The sequence below is a fragment of the Trachurus japonicus genome, chromosome 9, assembly GCF_045865225.1.
Source record: "Trachurus japonicus isolate A0001 chromosome 9, Traja_1.0".
NCBI classification, from domain to species: Eukaryota; Metazoa; Chordata; class Actinopteri; order Carangiformes; family Carangidae; genus Trachurus; species Trachurus japonicus.
The window spans coordinates 357912-374015 of NC_140915.1; the positions used below are offsets into that span (position 1 = coordinate 357912).

The 16104-nt window shown below is 46.9% G+C and overlaps 1 protein-coding gene across 2 annotated transcripts in view; it reads right to left on the bottom strand.

The window, feature by feature from the left end:
* Window positions 1-16104, bottom strand: part of LOC146980431 (NLR family CARD domain-containing protein 3-like) — a 56114-nt gene that overhangs the window by 22687 nt on the left and 17323 nt on the right. The window contains exons 1-5 of one of the 2 annotated variants that reach the window (XM_085785661.1): window positions 12015-12294; window positions 11839-11865; window positions 9874-11668; window positions 9586-9759; window positions 9321-9494 (exon numbers count right to left, since the gene is read on the bottom strand). In XM_085785661.1, coding sequence (XP_085641787.1) covers window positions 9321-9494; window positions 9586-9759; window positions 9874-11668; window positions 11839-11865; window positions 12015-12294 — 2450 coding nt within the window. Of the gene's footprint in view, window positions 1-9320; window positions 9495-9585; window positions 9760-9873; window positions 11669-11838; window positions 11866-12014; window positions 12295-16104 lie in introns of those variants that run through there. The other variant, XM_085785662.1, reaches the window with a different exon arrangement.

Below are 16104 nucleotides of genomic sequence, written 5' to 3' on the forward strand. Positions count from 1 at the left end.
TAAATTCCCCAAAGTTGCAACAACTTGTAGTGATCCACTGGGTTTTGGCTAGCCAGCTGGGGTAGTTGATTTGCAGGTTTGCTCCCCAGGTTTTTTTCATTGTGTATTAGGCCAGGGAAATGATCAAATATCCTTGTGGTTTGCGCACGGGGACATGCGGACCTGTAATGAATAAATTAATGTTTCTTTTTTGCTGTAAGTTGTGTGCGTAATGCGTAAAAGTGCATTAGTGGGACCGAGGGTTTAAATGGGGAAGTGACGTGGTGAGAGGGGAGGAGAGTGAGAGACACAGTCGCGTTTGGACGGCTGGCGTGGCGGCAATTCCAAAGCGGCATAGTGGATTATTTTTCCTGGTGGACTCGCCATAGTGGATCATAAAGGCCCGTTTGGACACCTCACAGCCCGTTTTCAGTCAAGCGGGACGAGGGAGAGGACTGGTGGTCACCTCGGCGGAGCCGCGGCGTCTCTCCCGTGTGGACAGTAGGACAAACAAACTCTCTCTTACTCACCCTCACCACGCACCAACACACACACACACACACACACACACACATACACGCCGGCACGGACAATGACAGTGCGCTCTCATTCCCACAGCTGGGACTCAGCGGGAGGGGGGAGGGCTTTCGGGTTCTGTTGATCTGTGTGTAATAGTTTATTATATGCCGCCTGTGATGGGCGCGTTTTGAGTTCAGTGAAATACAGAGACTCAGACTAAGTAGCGACTTTGATTATTGCTTCCCTGGACGCACCAGTAGTGCGAGCCTAGGTCCGCCTGCAGCAGGACTGCGTTGTGCCAGTTCCCCTTATATCCTTATTGTAAGGGAAATTGTTACAAACTGACATCGGAGTGTGTGATTGTAAATGGCGAGACTTTGTTTGTTTATTTATTAAGCTTCCACTGACTGTATCACATCTTAAAACATGAAAAACAAAAAACAAAACAAAAACGGAAACAAACACACACATACACACACCCTAACCACTGCTCGGAGTAACGCACATTTCCTTATGGAAATTAAAGCCTTGTCGGAATGGCGGGACGAAACTGTCGGAATGGCAGGACGTTTGCATGTCGGAATGGTGGTATGTCTGAATGGTGACATGTCTGAATAGTAGAATGTCGGAATGGCAGCATGTAACCGAGCTCACAGGGGCGCGAGGCTGCTGCAGCCGCCGCTCATGCTGACAGCTGGCTGAGGGAGATGCTTTGGTTGGGTTTAGGCAATGAAGAAAGGAGTTGGTTAAGTTTAGTAAAAAGACCAGGTAGAGGCTAGACAGGCCAGAAGCAGAATGAACATTATATGTCATTAATATGAAGTATTTGCTTGTTTTGCAGTTAATTATGCACATGATCCGTTTGACCCCAAAAAGGAAAAAAGGATCAATGCGCACTGCGCACTGGGGGTTTCCCCCAATAGCCTTTTCGGAATAGCGGGGCTTTAGAAAAAATAGAAACCCCGCTATTACGATGAATGGAAGTCTATTGTCGGAAAGGCGGGGCTTCGGAAAGGTGGGGTGTAACCATCACACCGGACCCAAGAATGGTGCACATGTGAACACACCTCTTACTCCGCCCCCAGAACGCCTATATACAACTATATATGGTCAGCACGTGCATATTTAATTAGCCATGTGCTCTCTGTGGCGCAGCAACAAGTGACAACAAAGTGACAACGGAGACAACGGGCGGAGGACGGGGGAAAGAAGCGGAACTTTTCCGCTTCTCCGAAAGCAGATACACGGGCAATAAATCAGTCAGAAAAATGATCTTGCATTTTAATAAGCTACAATAAAAACAAAAACCTCCCAAATCTCAACAAAAGGGGGCAGAAAGAAGAAGAATCTTATGTAATCTGCCCCTTTATCCCAGAAAATCTTTAGGCTATTTATTTATTTATTTATTTTTTACCTAGATGTTAAAACAATGTAGGAAGCAGGACGATAGTTACCATTACTTTGAACGCCTTTCCACTACACAGTTACAGCTCTACTGGACTCGGTTTAGGTCATTTTCCAAGCTGAGTCCTTCACAGTTCCTCCTCAGGGCCGTGTTGTCTCACTCTTTATTCTCTCCTCTCGTCAGCTCCAAACTCACGTGCACCTCGTTAACTCAGGTGACAGAATAATAACAGTCTCAGTAGCTGCAGATCAGTGTGCGCTGCTGCCGGTGTGTTTTTAAACTTGGATGGTTTGATCCTTGTCGGACGTCACACAGCCTAATCAAAAAAGCAAAATCCTCAATCCGCTCTGTTTATCAATTAACATAGAGCCTAGTGTTATTATAGAGCGGGTTGGATTGCCAGCATCAACGGTCCACCACTACCACAATTACTTCATAAAATCCTACTGTCTCTTCTAAATGTACTCCGCTCCTCTCTCCCTCTCACACTGCAGTTCTCTGACTCAGCAACGGTGTCGCCAATTCCTCCTGTTCCTCAAAAAAGGCGTAAATCACGGTACGCCAGGGTCAAAATGGGTGGGTCCCCGTCAGGTTTTGGCTTGATAGATCCCAAATTTGGCGGAGAAAAGTGCGTACGCACAAAACGAGGGGAAATGGTGTAAAAAAAGGTGTATCCACAATGATAAATGAGGCCCCTGAGCTCCATCAAACCTGTCCACACATTTTGACTGGACTTGAAGTCAGAGTCCAGAGGAAGCAGAGAAACTGTAGAGCAGAGAGAAGCAGGCTCAGCTCAGAGCACATGGACTCAGACAGGAAGTGAAGCTCCAGCTGCTGGAGACTTTCATTAACTCATTGAGTGCCATTGACGTCTATGGACGTCAATCAAAATCCAACGCTTGAGTGCCATTGACGTCCATAGACGTCAAATGCACTTTTCTGCGGCTGGTAAATGGGGACGCTCTCGCGCACACTGTGAGTAATTTTGGGGCTTCTGGGATGTGTAGAACGAAGAAGACTGTAGATCAGAGCAAGAAGTGAAGAAGAAGGAGAAGACGAGCGCGATCGGTACAGAGATGAAAAAGTCGGAAAAAGTTTCTATTTCTAGAGGAAAACGACGGGCAGAGCCTGGAACAAGTGTAACGTGGAGCTGGAGGAAAGCTTAGCCACGGTGCTGTTAGCATAGCTCCAGCATGAAGTGATCAGAGGAGGCAGGAAAAGTAAACTGATAGATGATCAGCACCGAAATGCCGAAGCGGAGGCGGATCGCGGAGTCAGTTTCACCAGTTGCTGTAAACCGACGTCGTGACGACGAACCGAGAGATCAGCGCGGTGCGTCGCTGCCGCGGCCGCGTCCAGCAAAGAGGCTGAAGACGCCACGACGTCTCCCTCCCTACTTCAGAGACGAGGGGAAGCAGCAGGAGGAGAGGGGGGAGAGGGGAGGGGAAGGGAGGGGGTGGAGGGGGAGGGGGGCGTAGGAGAGGCAGCAACTGCTTGTACTTGTTGTATTTTAGTTGTTGTTGTTGTTGTTGTTTTGTTTTTTGTTTAGTCTTTTTTTTTTTTTTTTTTTTTGGGGGGGGGGGGGGGGGGTGAAAAAAACATGTGAAATGAAATGTTCAGATGTCTTACATATTTTTGAAGCCAAAATTAAAACGGATAAATCACTGTTTTTCTTGAGAGACTCTCTTTCACAAAAATGCATTTTTCTCAGCTTTCTAGAAAAAAAGTGGTCTTTTTGGTGCAACCAGGCTCTATTCAACTTAAGATAAATTGAGGCCTTGTCCATACGAGCCCGGGTATTTTTGAAACCGGAGTTTTGCTTCGCGTCCACACTAGTGGTGTAATAAAAACACTCCGTACACACGCAACCGTGAAATCCGCTACCAAGTGACGCAATGCACGTGTGGAAGGCTGTTTTAACCAATCAAAATACAGTGGAAACCGCTTGGATCAAAAGGCTTGGGACGGAATCATTTCTATACAAATGCTGTTTAAATAATTCGTTATCAAGAAATCCACTTATAGTGTTCATTTTTGGTCATTTTATGGATGTAAACATGCAATAATTTAATTTAATGAAAATGTGTAGCCTATTTATTTTATTTTCGGCGATGTCCCTTTGATGTGCACTGCTGCAGCAGCCTGCACATGTTGCTGCGCTGTGTCTTGACTCTTGTGCTGTGTGTTGTTGTGCGCTGTGTTGTTGTGCTGTGTGCGTCACCTGGCTGCTGAGCCACATCTGTCGGTGCGGCGCAACTCTTTATCACTGGCTGTTGTGTTGTCTGTCAAAACATGTATGAATGAAACATCATATCCACTTTATATCGACCGCGGACGTCACGTATACATTTTCGGCTTTTGGCTCGTTCCTCATCTCCGCATAGGCTCTTTTTATCACTACATGACAGCAGTGACCCCCCCCTCCCGTCGTAGCCTACCCGGTCAGGCTATGAAAATCATCCCGAAAAACTCTCAATCAAACAAGGTGGGGAATAAGAAACTGCGGCGCTACTGTAGTAGTTCTGTAATTTTAAAAACACACCGGCAGCGGCCTCCGCTGATCTGTAGCGTCACTTGTTACTGTAATGATGCTGTGTGGAAAACCAGCTGTGGTCTGTGATTGAGGGTGAGTTTGGAGCTGACAAGAGGATCGCCCTGACGATCGTTTCGTTATATTTTTCTCATCGAAAAACTATAGCCTACAAATAGCATTTAGATGATGTAAAAAAAATTTTTTTTAAAAAGTGATAAAAATCCACTTTGTCACCTCCATTTTTGCGAGCTCACCTGCAAACCGCTGCAAACAACCTCTGGGGCTGGCAGTGTTTACATCAGCACGTGTGCAGCTATGACGTAAACGAGTAAAACAATCACGGTTGCAGTGTCCACACGCACCCGGTGAAACCAACCCCGGCCGAAAACCCCACCCTGGACTCCGGTTTCAAAAAACCACGGTTTCAGGGTTCCAAAAGCGCGGTTGCATGTGGACAGGACATACAACCGGGAATATATGTTCACGGTTTCAAAAATACCCGGGCTCGTGTGGACTAGGCCTTAGAATGGAACAAGGTACAAACAAATGGTTTTTCCCTAGTTAAATAGAGAGTCTCCTCTTTCCTTTCAGCTGTTTGGTGTTTTCAGAGTCATAGTACAAAATACTCTCTGGGTCTTGACATATTACTCAGAATGCCCCAAAACGCTGGCACCTGGCACTGACCATTTTATAAAAGGTCTGGCACTCAATGAGTTAAGGAGCCACTTTGTGGCTTCATCTGATCTGGAGTCAGCACACACACAGTCTGAAAACAGCTGTTTGACCACACACACATTCAGCCACAAACACTGATTATTACACTGTTCACTACACTCACTGTCTTCTGATTGACAGCTCCAGGCCTCTGGACAGTGAGGACATCTGGATGTCACACTGTGATTGACTGTCTCCTCAACACAACAACACATCTCATCAGGACAAGACCAGGATCTCAGAGAGACTGAGCTGATTATTGATCATCAATATCTGACCAGACAGAGAGGGTTGGAGACTCTGGAAAAACGGTTCTATCTGGCCACATTTTGAAAATACAAAGTCAAAAGTCCCAGCCCCTTTCCTCAGACTTCTCTCTGAAGCCACGCCTTCACCTTTACGTGGACCTGGGTGAAGACTGTGATCACGCACGCGAGAGAGTCAGATGGCAGCTTGATTGGGCATAGGCAGAACCAGACATGAAGGCATCTGATCGGTTTTTCCTTTTCGGAGCGAAAAGCATGTATTGGTCAGAGTTTTGTCTATCCTGCAGCTGCCACAGAGGTCCGATTGTTTTTGTTCCTTTTTCTGAATAGATAATGTATTGACTAGTGCCCGACTGATATGGATTTTTTGGAGCCGATGCCGATTACGATTATTAGGGGGGAAAAAATCCGATAACTGATTAATCGGCCGATTATTTTTTTTAATATAAAGTTTAAAAATTTGATTAATTTAAGTAATATATCTACATAAATTATATAACATATAAATTAGGGCTGCCAAAATTTCCTTGGTCAATTGGTTGCAGGAAAAAACAACAACATTTGGAGCTCTGTCTTGTCAAAATTAAGTCAAAATCAATATGACTGAACTGTGAAAGGCTGTAGGCTTTTAATTTGAAGGGCCAGATACAGGAAGTCATGACACGTGAAACTTTTCTGTTGTTGTTGTTTTTACACGGCACGGCGGTCTCTCTCTCTCTCTCTCTTTTTTGCGACTTTTTCCAATAGGCTATTGTTCCTGACGTTTCTGGTTTGTTGACTCCGACGTGGAAGCACGTATCACCGCTGTTTTCAACCATTAGCGGGTGCTGCCGTGAGCCCCGGTCCCACAGCTCTCAGTGTGTCACGGAGCAGAGACATGATAGCCCCGCTGCAGTCAGAGACCCGCACCGCCGCCCCTCCTCCCCCCCCGTGTTACAGCCTCAGTCAGCTCAGTCACTCACCCACCTCATCTAGGTAGGCTACTGTGTTTATTGGTGATAAACGGGCATACTGCCTGTAATTAGCCTACGGTAAAACCCGACCGGCTTGTTGAATCTCGGACCCAACACGGCCGGAGTCACGAGCATTAATTAATTCACCCGACCACGGCAAAAAAGAAAAGAAAAGGAAAGCATGTCCTGCTCAGTCACTCTGCTGTGAGGTGGTTATAGTGGATAGTGGAGAGAGAGGATGCGCCCTCTACAGGATAAATAGCCTAATGTCGGGGGATCTTTTTAAATGGGGGAACATTTTCAAAGTAAAACCAAGTCTTATTCCCTGCATTTTATTTCTGAAAATATCGGCGACAATCGGCTAGTTTTGGCCGATTACCGATTATTCTCAAATGGGCTATAATCGGCCGATTAAATCGGCCGAGCCCTAGTATTGACTACTCTCAGGATGGAAGGGGCATTTCACCCAGTATAACAAAAAGTGTTTCTGAACATGAACCAACCATAACTTTAAACCAGCAGCAGCTGAAATGTTTCCTCATCAACTCTGAAATAAAGTCTGATCCAAACATCTGGAGAGACTCAGAGCACAGCTGCCAACATCTGGTTTCATCATTGAGATCTCTTCTACTGAATGTGAAACAGTGAGTCATGATGACAGTAGCTGCGTTTCCATTACAGATTTTCGCAAAATAAAAGTGATATTTCTGAAACTTCGAAAAAGTGCAATTGCTATTTGCGGGTGTTTCCATTGAAAGGTATTTTGCGAATGAGCCGCAATGCGTCTTGCGTTTCTATGGTGACGGCACAGCGATAACAAAGACAAAAACAGCGCTTGATTGCTGAAAGGCAAAGCCCGTGTGGCGCTGGCAGCGGCCACAAATAAGGACGCACTCACACAGGCCAGTTGTACCGTGCTGAAGCCCGAATGCCCCCTCCCCTGTCCCCCACTGGCCCGCACTCACACCACCTCCAACCCAAGCTGATCAAGCACGGTTGCCTCCGTTGATATAGAGGGATTATTTGTTTACCAACATGGTGGATGTGCGCTTTAACTTGACTGCAGAAAGAACGGAGCCTTTTAAACACCAGCGGTGATGAGGCGCTGACAACAATATAGGTGGTTGTGTCCACACACCTGTACTGGTTTATGTGACTTAAGGTGACGATGTCGGTGCAGGAGGGAGTGGGAGTGTGGATGCGAGCCAGTCTCCTTCAACCATGCACGGAAAAGGGGAATGATAGGAAAGGTTTTTCTAATTTAATGAGAAACGATGCCCAGGTCAGCAGCATGACAATAAACATGTGGTTCATTTGTCCCCTCAAGTTACATAAACCAACACAGCGTGGACACACACAACTCCGGTGACGCCGGTGACGTGTAGAAAAGCGAAAAAAGTGTTTCCATTACACTTTTGCGATATACGTTTGTATCGATACGTCTCAAAAACCACCTCATGAGAGCGTAAAAACTTTGTAGCAATATTTGAGAGTTTTTTCGAAATGTAGGTGTTTCCATTACCAGTTTTTAATTTCGATATTTAGGTTTTGCGCATTTCAAGGGGTAATGGAAACACACCTACTGAAGTCATCATGAGGAGAAACTCCTGATCCCAGTAGTTCATCACTGTGACTGATAAAAGCTGCACAGCTCATGTTTGAAACACTCAGAGATTTTGGCTTCAGTATAAACTGTGTTGGGACGAGTCAGACTGAGACAGAGGACGTCAGTGGAGTGGGCGGAGCTTCACTGTGGCCTACACCACCTCTGGATATGGTCTGAGTGATCAGATCTGATGTTATCAATGCATCAATCACCTGAGACTGATGTTAATACCAGGTGTGAACGGGGCCATAGAAAATGTTCCAGCTCCTCCTCCTCTATCAGACAGTAGGGACTTTAAGCAACGGCGGATTTTGCCACGGCTACGGCAGCCGGAAATAGATCTTTGCTCCGCTGATCGAGACTGAAGCCGTTGTGCCGGCGTTGCCTGCCGTCGCCGGCTGATCTACCACGGCAAATCAAGCGTTCTCACGTTGTCGCTACAACGCGTGTCTCAGGCGAGTGAATTAAATGGTTTTCGTTGTATTTCTGAAATGAAACGTGTTAGTGTGAGAGAGTGAGCCCCACTTAATGAAAAATAAACAGCTGTGCGCCCCCCCCTCCCCCAAAAAGAGCCTATTTATCAGTTGACTTGACCAAAACAATGTTTGATTCGTTAAACATAAATTGGTCTTCCCTGTAGGATTTGTTTGATTTAGCCTACAACCTTATTTCTCAGCATATAGGCTAGGTCTATTAATTAATAAATAAACATTAAGCACTGACGAATAAGCCTATTGATACAGGACTCTGTAACACAACTCATCACACATTCATGCTCTCCCTGTGTGATCACCTAGGAAGCAGACAGTCTGAGGTTGAAGTTTAGGTGACACTGTGACAGGTCACTGTAGCCTACGTCTTGACCACATGTCAGCTGTTCAGCTGTAGTAGAGAACTCAGCTGTTTTCAGCTCCACCGCACATAGCGTTTTTTTTTTTTTAGGAGCTCCGGTATATTGCGGCTTTATGCGGGAGGACACGCGATAAACTACAGCTGATCCAATGTATTTATCTGAGCTTGGTCACTGTGAGAGGCACCGGTCGCTTTGAGCTGCGTTCATATGAAGTTCCATCTGACGCTGTGCAGCACACCTGACGTAGGACAGGGCATTCTGACAGGTCTGCGCTCAAATCAGCTGTGTTTATACCCTCACCCTGTCACGTGAGCGATCAGCTGTTTGATCTGACAGCTACCGCAGCTGCAGCATCTTGCTTAATGACTACTACGGATTTGACGGCTACGGCACCAGCGTCAGGAGAGATTTATTTCCGGCTGCCGTAGCTGTGGCAAAATCCGCCGTTGCTTAAAGTCCCCATTGTGTGTGGCTGCAGCAGCCTCTCCATACCTGAGAGTCTCCAGTCTCCAGTCTGGATCCTCCAGTCCAGCAGACAGCAGCTTCACTCCTGAGGCTCCTGGATGGTTGTAGCTCAGGTCCAGCTCTCTCAGATGGGAGGGGTTGGAGCTCAGAGCTGAGGCCAGAGAAGCACAGCCTTCCTCTGTGACCAGACATCCTGACAGACTGAACACACACAACAACACACAGGAACCCTCTGTCAACACCTGCTGCTGTGTTCAAGTGGCATCAGATAAACAGCTGGATGGATCCTCACCTGAGAGTCTCCAGTCTACAGTGTGGACTCTCCAGTCCACCAGACAGCAGCTTCACTCCTGAGTCCTTCAGGTTGTTGTTACTCAGGTCCAGGTGTCTCAGACTAGAGGACTGGGAGCTGAGGACTGAGGACAGAGCTTCACAGCTTCTCTTTGAGAGCTTACAGCCGCTCAGTCTGAAGAGATGATCATGAGGAATTAAAGAAGAAAGGGATTTATTTTCTGTCCTGTTGAAAAGACAGAAGTGTTTTTATACAATGATGAATAAATTCAACTATCTCTACACTTACAGAGCTTTGTTGGAGGCTTTGACCAATGGCAGCAGCCTCAGAAGAGTCTCCTCTGAAGCAGAGTATTTCTTCAGGTCAAACTCGTCCAGATCTTCTTCTGATGACAGTAAGATGAAGACCAGAGCCGACCATTGAGCAGGAGACAGTTTATCTGTGGAGAGACTTCCTGATCTCAGGGACTGTTGGATCTCCTCCACTAGAGAACGATCATTCAGTTCATTCAGACAGTGGAACAGGTTGATGCTTTTCTCTGCAGACACATTCTTACTGATCTTCTTCTTGATGTACTGGACTGTTTTCTGATTGGTCTGTGAGTCACTTCCTGTCTGAGTCATCAGACCTCGTAGAAGTTTCTGGTTGGTCGGCAGGGAAAGACCCAGGAGGAAGCGGAGGAACAAGTCCAGGTGTCCATTTGGACTCTGTAAGGCCTCGTCCACAGCGCTCTGGTAGAAATGTGTAGATTTGTCTCTAAACACTTGAGACCACCAAGATGTTGTTTGTTGTTGTGACATCAGGTTGAGTCCAGAGTTGATGAAGGTCAGATGGACATGAAGAGCAGCCAGAAACTCCTGAACACTCAGATGGACGAAGCAGAACACCTTGTCCTGGTACAGGCCGCTCTCCTCTTTAAAGATCTGTGTGAACACTCCTGAGTACACTGAGGCTGCTGTGATATCGATGCCACACTCTGTCAGGTCTGATTCATAGAAGATCAGGTTTCCTTTCTGCAGCTGCTCAAAAGCCAGTTTTCCCAGAGACTCAATCATCTTCCTGCTGTCTGAACTCCAGTGTGGATCTGTCTCAGCTCCTCCATCATACTTGACCTTCTTCAGTTTCAGATGAACCACCAGGAAGTGGATGTACATCTCAGTCAGGGTCTTGGGCAGCTCTCCTCTCCTTCTGGTCTTCAACAGCTTCTCCAGAACTCCAGCAGTGATCCAGCAGAAGACTGGGATGTGGCACATGATGTGGAGGCTTCGTGAGGTCTTGATGTGGGAGATGATCTCTGTGGCCTGCTTCTTATCTCTGAACCTCTTATTGAAGTACTCCTCCTTCTGTGGGTCAGTGAACCCTCTGACCTCTGTCACCATGTCAACACACTCAGGAGGGATCTGATTGGCTGCTGCAGGTCGTGTGGTTATCCAGAGGTGAGCAGAGGGAAGTAGGTTCCCCCTGATGAGGTTGGTCAGCAGCACGTTGACTGAGGTGGACTCTGTCACATCAGTCAGGATCTTAGTCTTGACGAAGTCCAGAGGAAGTCGACACTCGTCCAGACCGTCAAAGATGAAGACGACCTGGAACTGATCAAACCTGCAGATTCCTGCTTCTTTGGTTTCAGAGAAGAAGTGATGAACAAGTTCCACCAAGCTGAACTTTTCCTCTTTCAGCACATTCAGCTGTCTGAAGGTGAAGGGAAATGTGAAGTGTATGTCCTGGTTGTCTTTGTCTTCAGCCCAGTCCAGAGTGAACTTCTGTGTTAAGACTGTTTTCCCAATGCCAGCCACTCCCTTTGTCATCACTGTTCTGATTGGTCGGTCTCTTCCAGGTGGGGCTTTAAAGATGTCTTCTTGTCTGATGGTTGTTTCTGGTCTGTCTGGTTTCCTGGACGCTGTTTCAATCTGTCTGACCTCATGTTCATCATTGACCTCTCCAGTCCCTCCCTGTGTGATGTAGAGCTCTGTGTAGATCTGGTTCAGAAGGGTTTTGTGTCCTGCTATAGCGATGCCCTCAAACACACACTTGAACTTCCCCTTCAGGTTGTCTTTGAGTTTAGGCTGGCATTTGTGAAGAGCTTCTGAATAAATGAACAACAGATAATAGGACAATAAGGTAAAGGTCCTCGTAACAACAGGTCACAGTAAATCAATCTAAACACAGAAATATTTGGATCTAAATTCATTTAGTCATGGTGATGACTACAACAGTGAAATGTGACATCCCCTCACAAGAGGTGTTGAACTTCACCTGCTGCTGCTGCTGCTTCTGCTGCTGCTGCTGCTGCTGCTGCTCCTGCTGCTGCTGCTGCTGACGGATCTTGTCCTGTTGGAGGAAAGGGAATCATTAATCATGAGGAGTAGCAGGACCAACCCAGTTGACTTTGTCCTCTGTGTGGAAATATTTACAAAGCCAAGATATTTAACAAAGGTAAAACCCTAGCTGCACTTCCCATGACTGACCTTCATTAATTCCCATCTTCTTCAGAATTAACCTCGCCACCTGCAGAACTTTGTCAGTAGTGTGCATGCCGACCATCAAGTCCACCATGTCCACTCTGCTTGCATCCTCCAGCTCACACTTTGGGATGGCAGGGGAACCATCCAGTAATTTAGCATCCTGCAGGTACCACTGGAAGCTCTTCAGCTCTTCTTTCCCCAAATTCTTCAAAATCTGCAGCAGCTGCTCCTTCACAGATGTCGCCATCTTTGTTGCCTGACAGAATCAGATCAGTGACACTGTTTCACCAAGACTGATACCACAATTTATCATGGTAAGGGATGTGACTCTATTTAGTGCCATCACATCCCTGGTTTGTTAATTAATATACAGTATTTAACACTGGTAGGATAAATCTGAAATGTCCTCCATCTGTACACAGGACAAACATCATCGTGACTCACCGCAGTGATGGCCAACAAAAGACAGAAGGTATTTCAGTGTTCAGTCTGCTCCTCAGACACAGTCTCATAATTTTGACCCTGGTAGCTTTTGGTTTTTGTGAAATCTGTTTTTGTGTGCAAAGTAAATTAACTCATTGAGTGCCGCGCTCCTTTCCAAAGTTTTAGTCAAGTGTACCGGCAATTTAGACCATTTTTGTCTTTTTATGTAGAGCCATAGTGTATTCTATATTATTGCCACCAACACATACTGTGGCTCAATTGAAAGGTTTAACTTTATGCTTCAAATGGCCACAGACCGTTTGTTTCTACGTGCCTCTGTTCCTGAGAAAAGTCAAGCTAAACATGGCTGGGTTTCACCAAAATCCCTCCTTTTTTTCTAGAAAAGGAGATAGAGCGTCTTTTATGAAAGGTGCTCTGTTTGTGTCTGTCGCTCTTCTGACACTCGCATTTCTGGATCAAAGGGCTCGTATAAGATAAATATATACAACAAATGTTGTTCTATTCACAAAACCACCATCGGGGGCGGGGGGGGCGCCACTAAACAACAATAACACAGACGCACCGTGCCGTGTCACAGCCTCTCGCCGCGGAACGTGAGGGTCTGTCGGCCACAGCAGGTCGGGAACACGGGTCCCACCGGTGGTCGCGGTCCTTCTGTGGTACGGGTCGGTGCCGGTGGTCTGCTTTGGCCCAGAGACCATCAGATTTTACCGCGGGAGGACTTTGGGGAGGACACGGTGTTGCTCCAGATGAAGACCGGGCGGACTGTCGGCTGAGAGCTTCCTGTTTCTGCTCCGAGCTGCTGGAGCCTCGTGGGTGAGAGCAGAGCAGCTGCTGCATCCACATGCAGAACTCCGTTTGCAGAAGCTGAGTTATGATAAAAACTTCCAGATCATGAGCTGTCATGAGACTTTGATCGTCATCTATTTCAGTTCTCCTCGTCGTAGAGTCCCCAAATTTACATATAATGTGTATTAAAGTGTCTATTTTAATAATTAAAAAAAAAAAGCAAAAAACGTAAAATCTCGTTTTTGGCACTCAACGCATGGGAACGAAAAACGAGAAATTCCATGGTTGGCACTCAATGAGTTAAATCAAGCATCCAAAATAAAACTATGGTATAAAAATTATTTGCTCTGTTTAAAGGAGCATTATCGCAAATACAGCAGTAATAGCATAAAACAAGCTGAAATATGCAAAAGATGGGTCGGGGGGAGCCATAACTAAATTTACAAAAAAAATCGCCAACAGTATAGTGTCCGTGGGGCAAATGCAGCATTTGTCTTTGTTATGATCCAAGCCGGCCCGGCGCTTGCTGCGTTCAATTGCACTCAGAACTCGCAAATCCGACCTCCAAACCGGAAAAATGCAACAGTAAATTGTAATGTAGCAGTGTCAGGCTGCTTACAGTCACTGAATCGTCCCACTGCGGTCTGCACGTCACACCAACGATCATACATTTGTAGGAGGAAGTTGCAGTTGCTGTTGTTGCCGTTGTTGTGGTTGTGCGCGAGTAGAGCTGCCGCTTCCACTAGCGAGTTTTCTTTTTCCTTTCCTGCGATTGCACGTTCATTCAGCCTGGTGGGGGAGGAGGAGGGAGGAGGGGGGGACTAAACGAGGCTCCTCTCTCTCTCTGACAGCTGCCCACTTGTTTATATCTGATATGCTCCGCCTGGCTCCATCTAGTGGCCGAATTAAGAATTTGGATTTGCGATAATGCTCCTTTAAAAAGGACAGTCAATCACACAATCAGTATAAAACACATTTAGAACTTCAAGACAATATAGTTTAGATCAGCCTTTCTCAAAGTGGGTGCCGCGGCACACTGGGGTGCCGTCTGACTGCGTCAGGGGTGCCGTGAAAAAAATACCTCTTCTGACATAAAGGGGCCGTGTCCACCGGACGCCCTTTTAGCGCTCTGGGCGTCTACTTTTCATTCAGATCCTATAGAGCTCGGTTTGCACACCACTCAGCACCCTCACCGGGAAGAAAAAAAGCTCTCGGCGTTTCCTTTTTTTGTTGTGGCGCTCAGAGGCTCAGAGTTGAAATATGTTCAACTTTTGGAACAGCGCCGCACTTGTCAAGCGGCTCGTTTTATAACCTGGTAACGGCAGTGTTCTGAGGGAGAGCGAGGGAGAGAGAGAGAGAGAGCGACCACTCCAAAGTGTGTTTGGTGGTCACGGGCACTCAGAGCAGTAGGGGCCGTGTCCACCGGACACCGGACGCTATGAAAAAAATGCGTGGTACCAGGCACACGTCTCCCACTGATGGTGAGTCACACCCCCTCCTCTCTCCAGTGGAGGGCTTTATAAGTGAGTAGCAGCACCTTGAAATGAATTCTGAACGGGACCGGTAACCAGTGCAGAGTGGCAAGAATGGGTGTGATGTGGTAGGGTTTTTTTGACTTTGTCAGTAGTCTGTTTTTTTTTTTACCTTGTCAGTAGTCTGGCAGTAACTTCGTAAACCAGCCGCTCCCGGAAATGCAATTCATTTCATTTCTGAAGAGAGTCTGGCCTCATCCCCGTTGTAAGCGTTTGGCCTGAAACCCTCAGAAGGCCGAGCCAATCAGCGTCGCCGCTGTGATTGACACAACACGTTGGCCAATCAGGGACCGACTGGTGCAAAGCCCCGTCACTACACCAACTTGCTGATTGGCTGAATGGGGTTGTCTGTCAACGCTACTACTCCCGCCCAACCCAAACACTTTCAGGGGGAATGAGGCCAGACTCTCTGAGAAATGACATGAAATGAAATGCATTTCCACGAGAGGCTGGTTTACGAGGCTAGTCTGGCAGCTGCATTTTGGACAAGTTGAAGGCGGTCGATGGATGACTGATTAAGACGTGAAGAGTGAGTTACAGTAGTCCAGTCTGGATGATATGAAAGCATGTATTGACATTTCTAGTTCTGAGTGGGAAACTATGGAACGGAGCTTGGCAATGTTTCTCAGGTGGAAGAACCCGTTTCGGGAGAGGGTTTTCACATCTTTTTCTAGATGCATAGATTTGTCAAAATGCACTCCAAGGTTCTTGATGTTTGTGTAGATGTGGTTCTTGAGTGGTCCGGGATGGTCTTGTACCCTGGCTGTGACACAGTCGGAGGCTATGACTAGAACCACAGTCTTTGCAGTATTTAGCTGCAGGAGGTTGGCTGCCAACCAGCCTTCAATAGCTGCCAGGCAATCCAGGAGGGTGCTGCAGCCCTGTATTTTATCAGGTGTAAATGAAAAATGGAGCTGAATGTCATCTGCATAACAGTGATGGGAGATGCCAGGAAACTTACTGATGATGTGACTGAGTGGGAGCAGTACAGGGCGAACAGGAGAGGGGCCAGAACGGAGCCTTGAGGTACCCCACAATGCAAGGGGGTGGAGTCTGACCTGTAGGGACCGACGGCCACCGAGAAACATCTGTCGCTGAGGTATGATGCAAACCAAGCTAGGGCGGAGCCCGTCACGCCCACCCAGTCCCTGAGCCTGCTGAGGAGTAAGCTGTGATCTACAGGATCAAATGCTGCACTTAAATCTAATAGGACCAACAGGGCGCACCATTTCACGTGGCTACGAGCAAAACCTGAAACGAGGTGGTGAGAAATAAAGAGAGAAAAACACAAA